At 38.2% G+C, this 17,147-nt stretch overlaps 1 protein-coding gene across 8 annotated transcripts in view; it reads right to left on the bottom strand.

Moving 5' to 3' along the window:
* Positions 1-390: 390 nt before the first annotated feature.
* The window catches only part of gria2b (glutamate receptor, ionotropic, AMPA 2b), a 54,655-nt gene continuing 37,898 nt past the window's right edge, over positions 391-17,147 (bottom strand). Inside the window, exons 4-16 of one of the 8 annotated variants that reach the window (XM_039813728.1) lie at positions 16,865-17,061; positions 13,791-13,844; positions 13,518-13,676; positions 11,944-12,111; positions 10,729-10,833; positions 10,467-10,574; positions 9,768-9,974; positions 9,308-9,675; positions 7,608-7,806; positions 6,908-7,155; positions 5,495-5,609; positions 3,166-3,300; positions 391-2,519 (exon numbers count right to left, since the gene is read on the bottom strand). In XM_039813728.1, the coding sequence (XP_039669662.1) occupies positions 2,355-2,519; positions 3,166-3,300; positions 5,495-5,609; positions 6,908-7,155; positions 7,608-7,806; positions 9,308-9,675; positions 9,768-9,974; positions 10,467-10,574; positions 10,729-10,833; positions 11,944-12,111; positions 13,518-13,676; positions 13,791-13,844; positions 16,865-17,061 (2,228 nt within the window). In that variant the 3' untranslated portion in view covers positions 391-2,354. Of the gene's footprint in view, positions 2,520-3,051; positions 3,301-4,829; positions 5,001-5,494; positions 5,610-6,907; positions 7,156-7,607; positions 7,807-9,307; positions 9,676-9,767; positions 9,975-10,466; positions 10,575-10,728; positions 10,834-11,943; positions 12,112-13,517; positions 13,677-13,790; positions 13,845-16,864; positions 17,062-17,147 lie in introns of those variants that run through there. The other 7 variants (XM_039813729.1, XM_039813730.1, XM_039813732.1 and 4 more) reach the window with 7 other exon arrangements.

Below are 17,147 nucleotides of genomic sequence, written 5' to 3'. Positions count from 1 at the left end.
CGTTTATGAAAATAATCGGCCAAGTGTAAACGTAGCAGGAGTGTTGTCAATCAAGCACACTCTGCACACAATCGTGAGGAGTGGTCTAATCAGGGAAGTTAACCATTTGTGATTGGACCACGGGTGTGTGTGTAGGGCTTTCACTACAGCTACACAGACAGATGACTACTTAATTCATGTAATCAAAAAAAAATACTTCAAGAAATGTAGAAAAAAGATTTAACTGGTATTTAAATATGTTAACTCATCATGGTCCATCTCATTTAAACCTTTCTGTCCATTTAAGACATTTTATTAACGGGGTTAAACATAAACATTACATCAATTGTTCTGTGATGCTTTCCTCAGAATAAATAACAACTCATTCTGAATGAATTACACACACAGAGATAATAAGAGATCAGTCACTTTTATTTAGAAAGAGTCCCAAAAAATAATCAAGTTAGCACACATTCCATATACAAAATGTCAGTGAGAATAGCCTGAATATGCAATGAAGTTGATAAGCAACTACGGTATATGTTTCTGTTGTTACATCACAACAGTGATAATAATAACATAGTTTACCTCCCTTTGTGTTGCAGTGGTTGACTAATTCATATGTCAATTTCACAAAAGAAGATCAAATAAAATGTGTCTTATAATTAGAAGTGCTTGTCTGTACTAGTTTTGTAAGTAACTTATGGACAGCAAATTTTCTAAATAAGTAACCAAATTTAGTATTGAATGGAAGCAGAGTAGTTCTGACACCATAATGAAAAGGGGCTATAAGTTTTCATATTCAAACTTTTTATATAAAATATATGCATATTTGTATATATTGTATGTCTAACATTGTATTTCCAATTTTAAACAATTAACCTCACAACGTCAACATTTAAATGAAAATGCATGTTTGGCAGTAATGAAATAAACGTATGTAGTATTTGCGGCAACAACATGCAACTGGTGCTACTTTATTGTCAGATCAATGCAAAATACATGGAGACTGGAAAACAAAGCGTAAATGCTATTGTATCAGCACTGTCATTGCCACCAACTGTACATCTAGTTACAAAAGTTACAGATTGTATCATTTACATTCACTGAGATGACAGTGATTGATTATATTAAGACTATATTAATATCTACTGTCACTAGAATTTGGCACTCTTAACTTATTTGGCATTTGAAACCACCACGAAAACCATGTGGATGTTGATGCCTCTTTTTGATGTCACTTCAAAATGTGATGCGATAATACCAGACCATACTATTTTTGTTTTGCATTAATGGCATGTAAACACGTGAATTTCCTCTTGAAAGTAGAACAACCCTGGTTCTCGTCAGAAAACAACAAAAGCACTGAAGCAAACAGAGACAAAAGTATAAAGCAAAAATCGCTGCACCAACTCCAACAAGAAAAACATAGAAGAATTGATTCCAAATGTCAAGCATTGACATATATTTCATATCAACACCAAATGTTAAAGAATAAAATATACAGGAAAGTTTAGAATAGGAATTAATTACATGACTTCAACATCTCAGCCCCATATGCAATGTATTTGGCATTAAAAATATGGAACTAGAAGCTGTTTAGTATTTTTTACTCACACATTAAGATGTTTATATCCAACCAGTATGTAAGCAAGTTTATTTAAAAGCTATTTTGTGAAAATACATAAAAATATTTTTTTTTCAATAAACTTTTTTTGGAGATTTTCTTAGGAAAAAAAAAAGGACAATTTCACATCTTAATGCAGATGATATCAAGTGTGCTTGAAAATCCTGTTTGGCGGTGGTGGCTACAGAAACAGTGTGTTTTTGACGACATCTTTCCTTGACGCACACACACCCATGCTCTTCACTCACACACCCCTGCGCATGCGCACATATACACACACACACACACACACACACACACACACACACACACACACACACACACACACACACACACACACACACACACACACACATACACACACATACACACCAACAGTTGAGATGACTGAAACTCTGACTCCTAGAAGCAGCCGTTGGCGTCAATCAAGCTCTCGTTTCTGTCTCAGTCCAGTCCAGACAGTGAGATATGAAAGCATGGTGTCATCAGTTTAGAAAAAAAGAGGCTCCCTTTTATATTCCGAGATGTAATTCCACTCAGAGAGAGAGGTGTTTTATACGGTGAGAAATAGAGACAGAGAGCAACAATACAAGTCTTTGTGAGACACAAAATGTAGCCTCCATCTCCTACCTTTCCTTTTTCACCAGACAGAGACAGAAAAAGCGCTGGAACAGAAGGAGGGCCGAAGAGGACAGAAAAAAATCGCTCTATATAAACCATTGTAAGGCACTCAGAAGTTTCTCATTGATCAGGACAGATCTGTCAGGCTGACGTTTAATCCCATGTCAGGTCTCACATAAGGGACAGCATGGACAGCTTTAGGAAACTCTGGAGTCATCACCCGACCATTCTCCCCAGTACTCCCAGTGACGGAAAGTCTTGCTTTGTTCCTCATGGCGTCCCCAAATGTCATCTAAACACATGGAAGTCACGTGTACAAGCAGACACAAGCAATCACAGACATTAACACATTCACAACCACAAGAATCCACACACAAACAAGGAAGCAACATGTTAGGTTAGCGGATATCCACATCTGTAAGCTTAAAAGATTATAAATGTTCAAAACATGACTATGTAGATGAGAACTAAATATGATATCCATGGGTAACACAATGTGAGATTCAAATGATCATGTAAAGACTTATGCATGGTCATTGCAAGCATTATTGTTGAAATGTGTTACTAGGACAGAGGTATTATCAAGCATGGCCATCAACAGTCATACATGAAAATGGTTTCAAATAGCAAGGAAACTTAAATGGACAAACACAGTTTTAATTTTTAAAAAGGGGAATATCTCTCTCTCTCTCTCAATAAATCATAAATCACCAGTACATACGATCCTTTGGCCAACCTCTTCATTCACTAACACTGAAGGATGGAAAGGATGGAGCCAAAAAAGCGTGCATTTGGGGGGAATTTATGAAAACCTCGTTCCCTACCCCCTAAATTTTTACACTTTCGATCCCATATACGTTGTAACCTTCCTTATAAGTTGCAAAATTCTGTGAATTCTGCGAGGAAGTTGGATTAATATTCTGTGCATTCTTTGCCACCTTCATTCGTTTCGCCTCGGCTCGGGACTTGTAACAGAACTCAATCAAGGCCACCAGCATGGCCAAACCGAGTCCTCCGACCAGAATGTAGAAGACCCCAGCCACGTTGCTCAGGCTGAGGGCGCTCGTCTTCTCCTGCGAAATGCACACGAGACAGAGGTCAGCGGCAGGGCAAGGGTGAAAAGTTGAAAGATTTAAAAATGTACATGAATAAAACAATCACATCCACAACAAAAACTAAAAATGCACACAAATGCACCACTATACCTAATAACAATAATACATTTTTCGACAGCCAATAATATCTAAAAAGCACAGAAAATAACAAGACATAACACACAGGTGCTTTTTTTATTTTGGGTAAATTTAAAGCAATGTGGGTAAGGTTAGTACTATAATCATAATGAAATGCAGCAGCAGTTTGTGTGCAGTGCATATAAAGTCTATGTGTTGTGGATCTACATCCGAAATTTGTACTGTACAAGGACCATTTACATGGGTTGCCCATTACAAAGGGCTAAGCTGTTACAAACGTGCTCAAAGACCTTACTTATAGACAGAGACAAGAAGGAAGACAGCTTACTAATAAACCAATTGGGGTCTGACACATAGAGTACAGTGAGTTTTCTTTAGCATATAAAACACCCATGTATTCATTTAAGGTGGATGCCAAATGGATACATAGGGCTCTACCTTTTCAAAGTGGTGCACAATATGTGTGTGTGTGTGTGTGTGTGTGTGTGTGTGTGTGTGTGTGTGTGTGTGTGTGTGTGTGTGTGTGTGTGTGTGTGTGTGTGTAGAAAGTGACAACATGGCAGCCATAGACAACACAGTTACAGTTACATATTTTAAAGTTTGGAGTATTTAACTGACAAGACAGAGGTGAGTATCAATTATCAAGGAAAAGAAACAAGTGCCAACTGAGGAAAGAGAATCACTCAGAACAAAGTGCTTCATTTTTTTTCACACAGATCATTTCATTAATAATTGATGTCTGTGGTTTTATGGAGCTTTACAGTGGGAAAAAGGTAGGTGAAGGAGCAGTTGGCTATTTTAATTATTATTATTTTTTTTAGAAATGGTGGATTTCTCATAATTTGTGAGATATTTAAAGTGATAAGAGTGAGACGTAACTGTTGTCTGTGAAATCAGTGTGAACTTCAATAATAACACTCTAAGATCAACACGAGGCCACGCAAAAAAACAACAACACAAGACTCACACAGTACTACACAGTGAAAGACAGTGATACAAATACAACAGAGGACATTTAACACCATTGGACACCCTTAATAGATGGTCCAGAGATTAGCCAATCACTGTCAGATTTCAGTATTCAGTGCTGTGAGCGTTTCCTTTGTGTAACTGCGTCCAAATTTTTTAATTGATAAATATCTCATGAAAGCTTTTTTGTAAGAAAAAAGCTTTCCATTTCATTTGTCATTGGATATTGGGGAGCTGGAAAGAGGATTTAATGGGTCATTTTGATAAAAGAGTGCACATTTCAAGAATGACATTACATGCATTACTGTATTATAAAATAATATAAATGGTATTAATCATTAGTAGGTCTGCAGGCATTAGTAAATTACATCTTACCAAGGCATCTCATGCTTTGTTTGTGCATTTGCTTGAAATGATTTATCATTACTTTAAATGGGGTCATTCCCTCTAATAATTATGAGTGTGCTTGAATCACATAGAACCTGCAGCGACTAACCTTACTTCCAGAGTCCTTGGCTCCACATTCACCCTTATCGTACCACCATTTGTTTTTCAGCTTGTCTAAGACTCCTTGCTCACTGAGTTTCAATACCGCAAGGTTTACTGGCGTTCTTCACGTGGAAAATAACATAAATAACATTATCAATGTTATTTTATGTTATTATTACATTTACACTGATTAAACTTTTTTTTTTTCTGTCTTTGATTCTCTTTCTTACATTTCTTTCTCTTCTTTCCGTTGCAGTGGCGATGGACGTTGATGCGCCATTTGGCCTAAGCAAAAGCGAGTTTTGCAGAGCCAAATGTGCATTAACGTATCGCCTGAAGTAAGCAGCAAGGGCAACAGATATACTGTATGTCCAAGTACAGTGAGCCAATGGGAAGAGGCCAAGCTACTGAACTCGTGCTACATGTCTTGCACTTTCTTTAGAGACCTGATTTTCAGTACGTGCTGATGATTCACGTTGCTGAGGGTTGCTAGCTTTGCAGCTGATTCAGCAGGTGACTGGCCTGCTGTCAGTGTGGATTGGGATCCTGTGCTGGTTTGCTGCTTACTTTTGGGAGTTGCAATGAGTTACCCATCACTTTGCTCACTGGGGCTGACCTTGGAATCACCTCCCCCGCTGCCGCACTCTCCTTTGTCGTACCACCATTTGTTTTTCAATTTGTCCAACAGGCCTTGCTCATTCAGTTTTAGTACTGCGAGGTTAACCGCATTTCTTGAAACGATAAAACATACTTGTAAGACAGGGTGAGCCACTTATCAATTGTCTGTCTATCACTCCCTCATTTTAGAGATTAAAAAATAGATTTATGTCTATTGTCCCCCCCACCCCCCTCTTATGGCATTTGGGTAGTTATATCACAAAATAGCTATCTTATATAATCAGGATCAAATGTGAGTGTAACATGAATGTTTGTCAAAGGTGGCAGAGCTTAGCCGTAACACAACAGAGAGGACAGAGTGCTAAGACTAGGGGGACTAGTGGCTACAGCAACGTACTCACATCCACAACATACATATAACAGTGTCTGGCAAGTGACTCCACTAAAAGAGAGACAGCAAAACAGCAGTAATGGGGAAAAAATGGTTAGACCTCATGGAAATATGTCAAAACATGCAACATTCCCTCAATAAATCACCATCTAACCCAACTACCCATTAAATTATCTATGTGTTTAGGGATGGAGGGAGTTTTTAGTGCAACTGATCCAATTGAGGGGCACATTGAGAAAAAGGCTATTGCTCAAAATCAAAATGGCTTCAATAATCAACATTAGACAATGCATATTAAATACATATTGAAACCCAAGCAGTGCCACAATTAAGACGTATACAATTTTTGTTACCTCCAATTTTTTCCACAAAGGAAATGTTCATTAAGTCATTACATAAAACAAGTGTACTGCAAGGGTTTAGCAAAAACACAATAAGTAAATACACATTTAACTTTACATTCCTAAAATATCTTATCATGAACATACAAACTAATCAACCATTCAAAGTTAATCCATTGAGAAAAAGAGCAAAACGACAAGGCAACATGTTAAGCATATAGAAACATGGAAAAACACATAAGCTAGGACAGTACTAGACAGAAAGACTGTAGGAGAGCAATCTAAATTTAGATTACCGTAATGGGTGAAGCAATAGAAAAGGTTCAGATTAAGATTCAAAATCTTTTTAATAAGAGTAACTAATTAGAATAGGTATGAAAAACCCTGCTGAAATCCAGCCTGGATCAGAAGAAAGAGTCTCAATATACTCTGTAAGTCATTAATAATAGTAATTTGGAAAATTATTGGATCAAATTAGTCAATTATTTAAAAAAAAATGACTAACATTTTTTTTGCAATTTATCGACTTACAATAAATTGCAATGGTTTTAAAGAATTTGAAGGGGAAGGGGCGTTACCTCATCTCCTTATACAAACCAGAGACAAATAAGCAAAGCTACATCAGGGTAGGTGGGATACTATAACAACATTGGACACATTGTTATACTATTCCACCCACCTTAATGAGGATCCTTTCGGCGTGGCGATCCCGTAGCCTTTGGAGTCCAGGTTGCCTCCCACCTTCATGGTGTCGCAGGGTTTTCGCTGCTCGATGTACTCGTTCATGGTGGACTCCAGCAGGTAGGCATACTTCCCCTTGGACTTGCGGACCCTCAGAACCCCTTCAGCTGTGGTTTTCACAAACACAGAGGGCTCCGCACTGCGCATGTATGTCCACATTTTGTCAAAGAGGGCAATTTTTGAGCGCTGTTTTAGAAAAAAGACAATGGAAGAAGCACCTTTTGTTAATACAATAAGTTTATGAACGCTTCCAGACACATTATTACTTCCATGAAACATTGCATGTAATGCTGATATGATTTTTTTTACTGAATCAAAGCTTAAAATGACAATTATTATATAAATCTATTTGAGGTAGGTAAGATTTTTCTTTTTTTTTCATGAAAATCACAAGATTGCTTTGCCAGGTGCAGACTTCTGGCCTCCAAAACTTAATTTTCAGTCCATGTTATGGGACAAAACCTTGCTACCTACTAAAATTTCAATATTCTCCTTCAAGGAAGATTTAATTTCCTGCACCAAGTTGTATTTTCAGAAGAGGAGCATGGTTCACTGAGAAGTAAAGTAAGTTGCATTTAACTATCAAAAGCTAAAACCTTGTTTCCACAGGTGTAGAATACAAAGAGAGGATCTCTTACCCTAAAAAACTCTTTAGTAGAGCCAGAGTCCAGAGTCCCATAGGCTATTTCGGTCTGTTTTGCAAGGTCCTCTGCACTTTCAATGGGAGAGACCATCCTCTCAACAGTTAGGAAAGCAGCCAGGTTAGCGGTGTAGGAGGAGATGATGATTAAAGTGAAGAACCACCAAACTCCACCAACAATGCGCCCAGACAGAGATCTATTGAAAATAACAGATAAAGAAATATTCACTTGTGCTTATCATTCAAGCACTGTTTTAACAAATCATTCAGTATCAACAACAGATTCTGCACTAAGTGAATGTGATTTCATTGAAATTTCATGTGTTAAAAAAGAAAGTTTTCTAGAGGGATATTTTGAAGCAAGTGAAGTGATTTACTGAATTACTATAAAAGACAGATATTGTCAGATTTGTACTATTATTTTAACAAAAAAGGTCAAAAAGGTTCAAAGTATGATGTCCCTGTTGGAGAAATAAACTAACATAATAAAACACTAACACTATCAACTGATCCAAAGTCATGCTGACAACCGTCACATCATCAGGAAGAGATGTAGAAGACACGTTGATTCATCCCTTTGGAATTCATGACTCTAACTTTACTTATAAGTGTCTGCTCTCACAAGTTATTCAATCTATACATATAAAAGTTTATCCAACCCTGATTTTGATTAGGAGACAGACCGGACCTACAGGATGTGTAAGAAAAATAATACAAAATAAAAGAGGGATATGATATAATTTTTTAGCCACTGATGAATAAATAATTGCACAGCAGGATGGCTCCTACCACCACTGACATTGCGTATGTTTAAATATTTACAGCCCTGCTGGTGGCCCAGGTTGTAAAGCTCATTGCCAACCAGCAAACAACAGTGTTATTTGAATGAGAGCATTTTTTATAAATCTAAAGATTCTCTCAAGAAATGAGCAAAATGTTAATGTCAAAGCTGATCATCCTCTTTGTCCATTGATTCTAGTCCATCAAATAGATACGGATACTTTACTCTGGACTTTTAATTGGTGGACCAACTAGTCTCACATTGCCAGACCTATCTCCACAGCGCTGCAGAGGAAGGTTTGGCTAGTTTTAGATGAAGTTATCTGTTCACACAATACAGTAGCGTGAGCTATTTAAATTATCTGGATACATGGTTTAACATAATTTGCTCTAACCAGTGTATCGCTATGTGTATTTTGTCCCTAGCAAATCCCCACCAACCAGTCCCAAAACGTCCCATTTAGAGAGTAACTGCCGTAAATATATTCTTTGTAAATTTTTACAATCATTGCCCGAAAGAACCAAGCAGGCGTGCCTTATAACACAAACCAAATTTTCCCTAAAACTTGCCATTTTCAGCTTGTAACATTGCACAGAGGTTCCGGTTAATGTTGCTCGATGCAACCGGAGTTTAAAGTTAACTCAAAGAAAGTGAAAAGTGAGGGACATCCGGCGTAACTTCCTGCGGCACCGGAATTCATTCATAAATGAACCGTCATCAATATACTGTAGAACATGGACCAAGAGACTGCTAAAAACACATTTGCAAAATCATAGTTGCCAATGAACTCTGTAAGCAGTTACTGTTGAGTGTGAAAAAGCCCACTTACATTCCAAGTTATTAATGCATAAAGTCACCAGTTACTTCTGGTTGATTAAACTGAGAAAAATCCGCAGTCGTTGATTTGTCTGACCTACCTAGGTGATATGTCACAGCCTTGGCGCATGAACGCTCCGAGGGAGAACCACAGGCTGTTGAATATGCCAAACTCGTTTGTCGACTCATTGGTCTGGATCTGCCCGTCCTCATACTCTTCAGTGTGCCACTCATATGGGCTGAAGCGGCTGACGAGGAACAGCACCACGCTGACACCGATATAGGCAAAAACAATACACATCCAGATCTCGTAAGCCAGCGGGTCCAAGAAAGAAAAGACTCCTGGTTTGGATTTCTGAGGCTTCTTTATCATGATAGAGATTCCCAGAGACATGAAGGGTTTGGAGAAGTCAATCACCTCTTCTCGTACCAGAGTGATGGTCAGAGGAGCCACTGCAATGTCTGCTTTCTATCCACAACAAAGACAAAATAGAATACCGGATAAAGTGGCATGTGGTGTTAATTTAGGACGTTAGTTACATCGTATTTAAGACAACTCACCCCATAAACTAACTCTCCAACCATCCCGTTCCAGATTTTGGTCTCTGCATCTCTGGCGCCATATTTCCCATCTGACACTATTTTCAGTTGATATTTGAAGCCGCAGTGCTTTGCTATCTCTGCAGCTAGATCTACACAGTAACCCTCGTAGCGCTCATTGTCTACAAAAAGGTCAGCGTTCTTTTTCAGCATTACATATGGAGCTTCCTGAAGGACAGAGACAAAAACACCACTCAGCACAAGAGGATTGAATTACAATGTTAAAAGCAGCTTCAATAACAACAGATTTCACATCAGGCTGACAGGTCATTATTGATACAAGAGAGCACTGGTCTAAAACAAAGCACATACTTGTAGCAAGAAATTAGAGGCCTGGTGTTATTCTGGTTGTCAATGTGAATACAAGATTGACACAGAAGAGGTGTGCTACAACAGAAAAAAACTATCCTCTCCTTAATCGACAACGTGAAATTCAAAATACCTTAATCATATAGGCAAATTTAGTCTAAATAAAATACAGTTCTATTTAAAAAAACAACAAAAGAAACTAAATTATTGAGGTTATCCTTGGCATTGAAAATGTGGCACCATACGTTGGTTTAGGAGCTAACTGTTTCTCCAGCTACTTAACACCAGAAGGGTGACAATGAAAAGACAATTGAAGCAGTTTATGCTGCAATCATATATTATAATATTTACCAAGATGGTGGTGACAATAACTGTTTTGTTTTCCATTCCTGTTGTGTCATTTGCAAAGACATCAGATTTAGTGACAGCCATTCTGTCAACTTCATTCCAGTATCCAATCTGTTGATAGAAAAAGCAGTAATATTCATGAAACGTGTATGGTTAATCTTGAGTGCTACTGTAAGATTGCGGCTTCACATAATCTGAAAAAGACTATTAAATTAAATATGTATTTAACTTCATTTCTAAAGAAGGGGTCCATCCAGATGCTTACCTTTACAGGGCCATTGGTCTTTAATTCCATTATGTTCACTGAATAGTTGACTCTCTTGCCATGTTGATCAAACTGGATGTTTCCTGTCAGGCCTTCCACACGCACCTTAGAGATAGCAAACTGAACCTTTACAACATGGCATCTTCACTACCACTGCTTATTCAAATGAAAACAGAGTTTTGATGTGTTATGTATAATATACTGTACTGCATTCTGATTGAAACAGGTAGTTGGATGTGAGTTAATGTGGATGGAAACATGTAAGCCTTGGAGAAGTCTCTGAACCTATTGGCTTTAAGGCACAGTGGACATGGGTGTTGTGTTATTCTCTTCTCTTCTACAAAGTTAGTGCCATGATCCTAAATTACTATAAATGGGGTTTCATGTCGAACATAAAGAAACTAGCACTGTCCAGATTGGAGATGAGATCGCAGCGTGTGTTGAGAAAAAAATATTTTCCATCTTTTTTCTTATTTGGCAGCCAAATTAAATAACAAAAGGGCTCATGCAGGAAGGACCATACGTAGGATTGATTGTATCCTGTGGAGTTTTCTTGTAAACACAGTTATGTTTAAATGCAGTGTTTCTAACCAAAACACATTGGGTGTATCTTTGAGGCCTGACAAACATGTTAAATTAATTGTATTTCTTAGAAAACATGTGCATAAAGCATGGGCTTCTCATGTGGCATGTTTTACACAGAGAAAGTGGCACTGATGTGTTTTATCTGGGTGTTTTGTTTAGGGCTGCTATGGCTGCAGGCACCAGGCTTTTGCCATAGCAAGCTCTCTTGCACCTCAGGGACCTGTGCCTGCATCCAGAGGGCAGAATGGTGAAATGGTGGTTGAGTGGGTATGTGTTGTCCTGTGCTATTGTGGTTGCAATGCGTGAGATGGCCTTGAAATTGAGCTCTGGGAGTTAGCTACATCCTTAAAAACACTTTGACTTCACATTGGCTGTCAGGCTTCATTTCTCAGCAGGAGTTAAGCTAATGTTGTCTTGATTCAAAGCTCAGAGGACAGTCTGTGGGTAGACCTTTGTTTCTCTGTAAGTATATCTGTATTTGTCTACACAAATGGTGAAAACATCAGTCTTTAGTCAATCTCTGTGAAGCACTTTCTGTGGGTGTTTTATGCATTTTCGAATGGAGATCTGCTGTTACCACGGCAACAAGTCTTAACCAACAAAAGGATGTGTGTATGTGCAATGTGTTACCTGTTTCAGTGCTCGCTCGATCTCAACTCCCTGAGCCCAGGGAACAGCAGGATTGGCCAGGCAGTCACCATTGTTTGCCCTCCTGGTGAATTCAATTTGCTGTTTGTGCAGGTAGCGAAAGGCCTCTGTCATTACCTGCACGGCGTCGTAGGTCAATGCTGATGTGTACTAGAGCAAGACAGTGGGAAAAGATGTTGGCAACGGGGTTGTCAGAGAGGTAGGAATCCCTCAGCCTAACCCTAACTACTAACCACAATGTCAACTCTCTCCCAACCCTGATATAGCTTATATTAATGTGCAATAGACTTCAGTTCTTGTTTAAGAACTGTTAAAACTCATCAATCGGCCATTCCGTTGCACTGGATAACATGTTCTTTCATTACATAATGTACATGGGCACTGTAGTTCATTTTGAGTTGAACCAATATGTGTTCTGCCACCTTAAATACTAACAAGAGCTACAAATCCACAGCTGAAAATAGTCCATTACACAAACACTAAATTGTACTCCTGATTGAGTAAGATTTGCTAAAATTGTCTACAATAGTGCAAATCTATAGGGGTCAAGGACATAGTTCGTTTTTGTCACTTGTTATTTATTGGTGGACAGATTTCCAACAAAACAACTTTACTTCCATTTCAGCAAAACGAGCAGATCTGTGGGGTCTCAATTAGCAGGAATGAGATGCTTTGCTTCATTGCAAATGACTTTGTGACTTGTCTCAACAGCATCTGTGCATCTAAATATTATTCTGCGATGGTTTAAGGCAAACTGCAAAGGAAGTGTCAGGTCTGTGCCTCAAACCATGGGTCTTGAACACAGCCTCGCCTCATCAATTCTTTAGGGAAGAATAATTAGTTGAAAAATAAGGCTAAGGTTGAGCCATAAATTCAACTATCGCACAAATGGGGATGACCAACATGAGCTTAAAAAAAGTATCATCCTCTGAAGTTCTAAAAACATGCACACATCACACCACCTGCTCATTATCCTCACTGGTATTTAAGCATCTTGTCCCAATTAGAGTGCATATTATATGTTTGGTGGTCTTTTTTTATTGTTTATGCTGTATCTATGGTCTGTGCTGTTCTGAGCTGCAAATGTCAGAGTGATTTTTCACCCAGACTTGAACCACTTGGAGCAACCTGGCTGTGTGGCAATAACAGATCTTGAACTTTGACAATTGTGCTGACAAAGGGTGGGAGAATATGTTTGGCCATGGCAGATATTTCAAATGTGAGTAGTTCACAGAGACAAAGAGTGGGAGGTGAATTTAGTTCTGAGAAAGCTAATACTATTAGTTACAGCAAATGCTAGTATAGGCAGTAAATAGAATAAATAACTTTCATAATTCAATATCATAACATCCTGTTTTTATTTACATTGCATGTATATGAAAGTATATAATTTGTATTAAACATGATAGCACTTAGCTAATGGGGCAATGTATGTGCTGTTGTGTAACAGTGCACAATAATCTTTATTTATAGATGTGTTTAATAATGCACAGTGTGTATGTGGCTGTAAAGTTGGGTGATGCAGATGGAGACAGCATAAATATCCTTAAACTCACCCTTATTTTACTGTCGGCACCAGGATACTCCTTTTCTTCTAGTGCCTCCCATCTCTGGTCAAACTTGGACACCAAAGGATCTTCAAAATCAACAATCTGAAAGCCTGACACATTTGCACCTCCATACTGGATTTTCGATAGATCCCCATCAATGAAACCCTGGAAACAAAAATTGAGACCCAGATGTTTATGTGCTCTTTATACAAGGCATTTTAGACACATATAAAGTGAAAACACAATTCTTGAACAAACATAGAAGTTGTGTAAACTTACCAGATTGGCTATAATGTAGTGGTAGCCTTTAACATGTCTGCCAATTGTGATGACCTGCATGGTTATGGGACACACAAATTATAAGCTCCCACTGGAATAAAGAAATAAGTCTTGGGCAAACAAAATAGTATAATAAAAGTATCTGAAAGTGTCTTTCATAATACAGTTTTGTCATGTCATGTGATTAATTGCTATTTCAAAGCTTTTTCAGTCATCTCTATTATTTTGGAAAACTTTCATTGTAAATCCTTAAAGAGTTTGACAACCGGAGATAAGACAATCATACATGTAATAATAGTTATATCCAAACTACACAAATCTACCATTATATTTAGACATTATAATTTGTCACTCACAGCCCTAACATAGCTGACACTCCTGGCCATTATAATGGAATGAAAAAAACTGTGGCGTTCACAGTCACAAATACTGCCACACAGAGATATACAATTCCACATACACTTCCCTTATCGTTAGAGCAGAAAAGCAGAAAATAACTCAGCTATGTACCATTTTTGTATCTCACATAAATAAGACACCTGAAACTAATCCTGCTGCTTGACTGGAACCTCCGTTTGTCAGGGCCGTTACTTGAAGCAGATTTGAATAATAACGTCTAGTTTCTCCTGCTGTACGTAAATGTCTTTGACACGAAGCAAGAAATTTCCACCTGAACGGATTCTGTTTTTCCTAGATAAACAGGAGCCGAGGCTGCAGGCATTGATTTCATTCAGCATTCAGTTAAACAGATGTTGGCATGCTTTAAATGCTAATCAATAAGCCTCTCTCCTGGGTAAAAGGTGGAGTAAATATAGCCTGTTTATGTGCATCTGTTTTGCCTTTAATTGCAGTTTTGTTTACAGCCTAAATGAACAATTAGTGTGATTGTTGTGGTGCCTTTCTAAATCTGCTTGGCTGCCGGGTCCATGTGACAATGTTGTTTTTGTAAGTGCTGTATCAAATGCAGATATTTTGGCTGAATATCACTTTTGTCCCACTGGAGTAATTAAAGGACAATAGGATTGTTAGCAATTACTGCATTCCCTTGTTGTTTAAAAAATACTGTCGATAATTTGCTAGTGTTATTTACACTTTTCCATTTTTTCTATTCTATTCTTACATTGTAAGATATTTTTATTTTCCTTTATTCTTGGCTTCAAATTAAATATAGTGACCAGATACAAAAAAGAGTGTACCAATGCAATGCACTAATTGTGTAAAATTATTATATTATTATATTATTATATTATTATTATTATTATTATTATTATTATAGTATTTTTCTGTAGTACTGTAGTTAGTAAAAGTCTTGTTTTGGTTTGTCTATTGGCTTGACTGAGTTGTGATTTACCTAATATACTTGGTCTGGTACAATATGACCAGTAGCTTATGGTGGCTAAAGTTAGCTAATTTTAGCAAATTTTAGGTAGATATTGCTGTGTAATTAATAAGTCTCTACTACTCTCTAACATCCTGTGCATTTCCATTGTGGCAACATTGGCTACTATTCAACAATAGTTACTCTCACTTTCAGGTGAGTCCCAATTGAGAACCAGATAACACAATCAGTAGATTGTGTTGCCCAATATTGGTGTTCTAATGCAACACTGAAAACACAAATGAAAAAATGATAAAGAAAACTAAAAGGAATCAACAAAACCCACATCATACTTAGCCTATACTCATATCTTTAAAATATCAGTAGATTTAGCACATTGGTGAAATTTCAGATCGACGAAACACTTCAGCAAAACCTAATAAAACTTCCCAGGTAAGCGAGTCAGACCTCTTTAACAAAAAATAATAATAACAAAATTATCCTATGCAATTGTAATAATTTGCATTCTGACAGTTTAGGAAAAGAGAAACCAATATCACCAGAATATATTCAGGCGCTGCTCAGTAGATTATATCAGCAGCAAGATATCTCACATTGCCAGACCTTCCTCCGCAGCGCTGCAAAGGAAGGTCTGGCTAGTCCACATTCTGAAATGGTAGAAAAGGGTGCTCTGGCTTATTGGCATTTCTTTAAACCAATCACAATCGTCTTGGGCGGCGCTAAGCGCAGGACGCAATGACGGTGTCTCTGCAAAATAGCCCGGGAAGGAACTTTCAAACGTTGTTTTTGTCATGCAAAAGAAAACTCAAATTCGACAGACTAGTCTAGCTATCTGTCTCGATTTAACCTGCCGAGATCTGAGGAGTGGTTAACCATAGTCCTCATAAATCGACCAAAGTTTAAAATGCCAACACAAAGAAGCGGAAGGTGACGGACATCCGGACGAAAATTAGGGACATCCGGCGGAATTTCTGGCGGCACCTTCACAATCCCGGAAATGAAACGTCGTCGATATAGACTGGCAGCTAACAGCAACTAACAGAAGCCTGTGTTGTCAGCAGTGTTCATATATGGAACCAAAACCATATCTTAAAAAAAGTAGTGCATGTCATTGTGTAGCAAACAGGGGCACGCTATTAGATGCTGAGAGGATCAAAAGAAGATGGAGTAAGCCAACAGGCAGTCTGCAAACTATTATTCCCTCCATTGTCTCCCTCCATGTCTCTGATAGTAAAGAGAAGATCATAAGAAAAGAAGATAGTATCTTCCTTGTGTTTCTGTCAACCCAGAGGCCTGCCTCACCCAGTGTTAACACCCAATCCAGAAGCCACATAAATGTTGAATGAAAAGTTAGAAGAAGACAAACTGGACCTGACCAACCCACGGCAGTCAGACTCCTAAGAGAAGACACTGTAAGTGCATTATTTGTTCCCTCAGTTGAAAACATGGCAGCAGCATCCCATATTCCTTTACCTGAATCCCAGTACACCTAACGTCAGCAGTGGAACACAAAACTGTTTCACTTACTGCCACATCAAAGAAAGACAACACAACAACACCACACCCCCTGTGCTAAAACTGTTGGTTTGGACAACAAGTCTGAAGTGCAGGTTTTCAATGGATTCCTGCATTTATTTAAGTTTGCTCTCATGGTTCATCAGGTTAAAATATTTAAAGTTGTTACAGGATGTTTTTTGTTGTGGTACAGCGGTGTATAGAACCCTCGACACTCTACCTGCTCCATGATGTCTTTCACTTTGTCCTGTTCACAGTCCAGGATCACCCTCCTTTCTTTCTTGTTCTCCAAATCTTGGAACAGAGAGCGGTAGGCCTCATCCTTCTTCTCATCTTTCAGGTTTCCCACATTGATGGCTGTCACTTGCCACTTCCTTTCTGCTGCTGTGTCCAAAACAACCTGCAGCGTCGTAAGCCCTGAGGACGGAAAGAAAGTGAAATTAAAACATTATTCGTGCTCTCTGTCTGACTGATTTATCCATGCCATTCTTTGTTACTGAGGA

The sequence above is a fragment of the Perca fluviatilis genome, chromosome 10 (assembly GCF_010015445.1).
Source record: "Perca fluviatilis chromosome 10, GENO_Pfluv_1.0, whole genome shotgun sequence".
NCBI classification, from domain to species: Eukaryota; Metazoa; Chordata; class Actinopteri; order Perciformes; family Percidae; genus Perca; species Perca fluviatilis.
The sequence above is the reverse complement of the archived record's forward strand: the minus strand, read 5'-3'. Positions and strand labels throughout refer to the sequence as shown.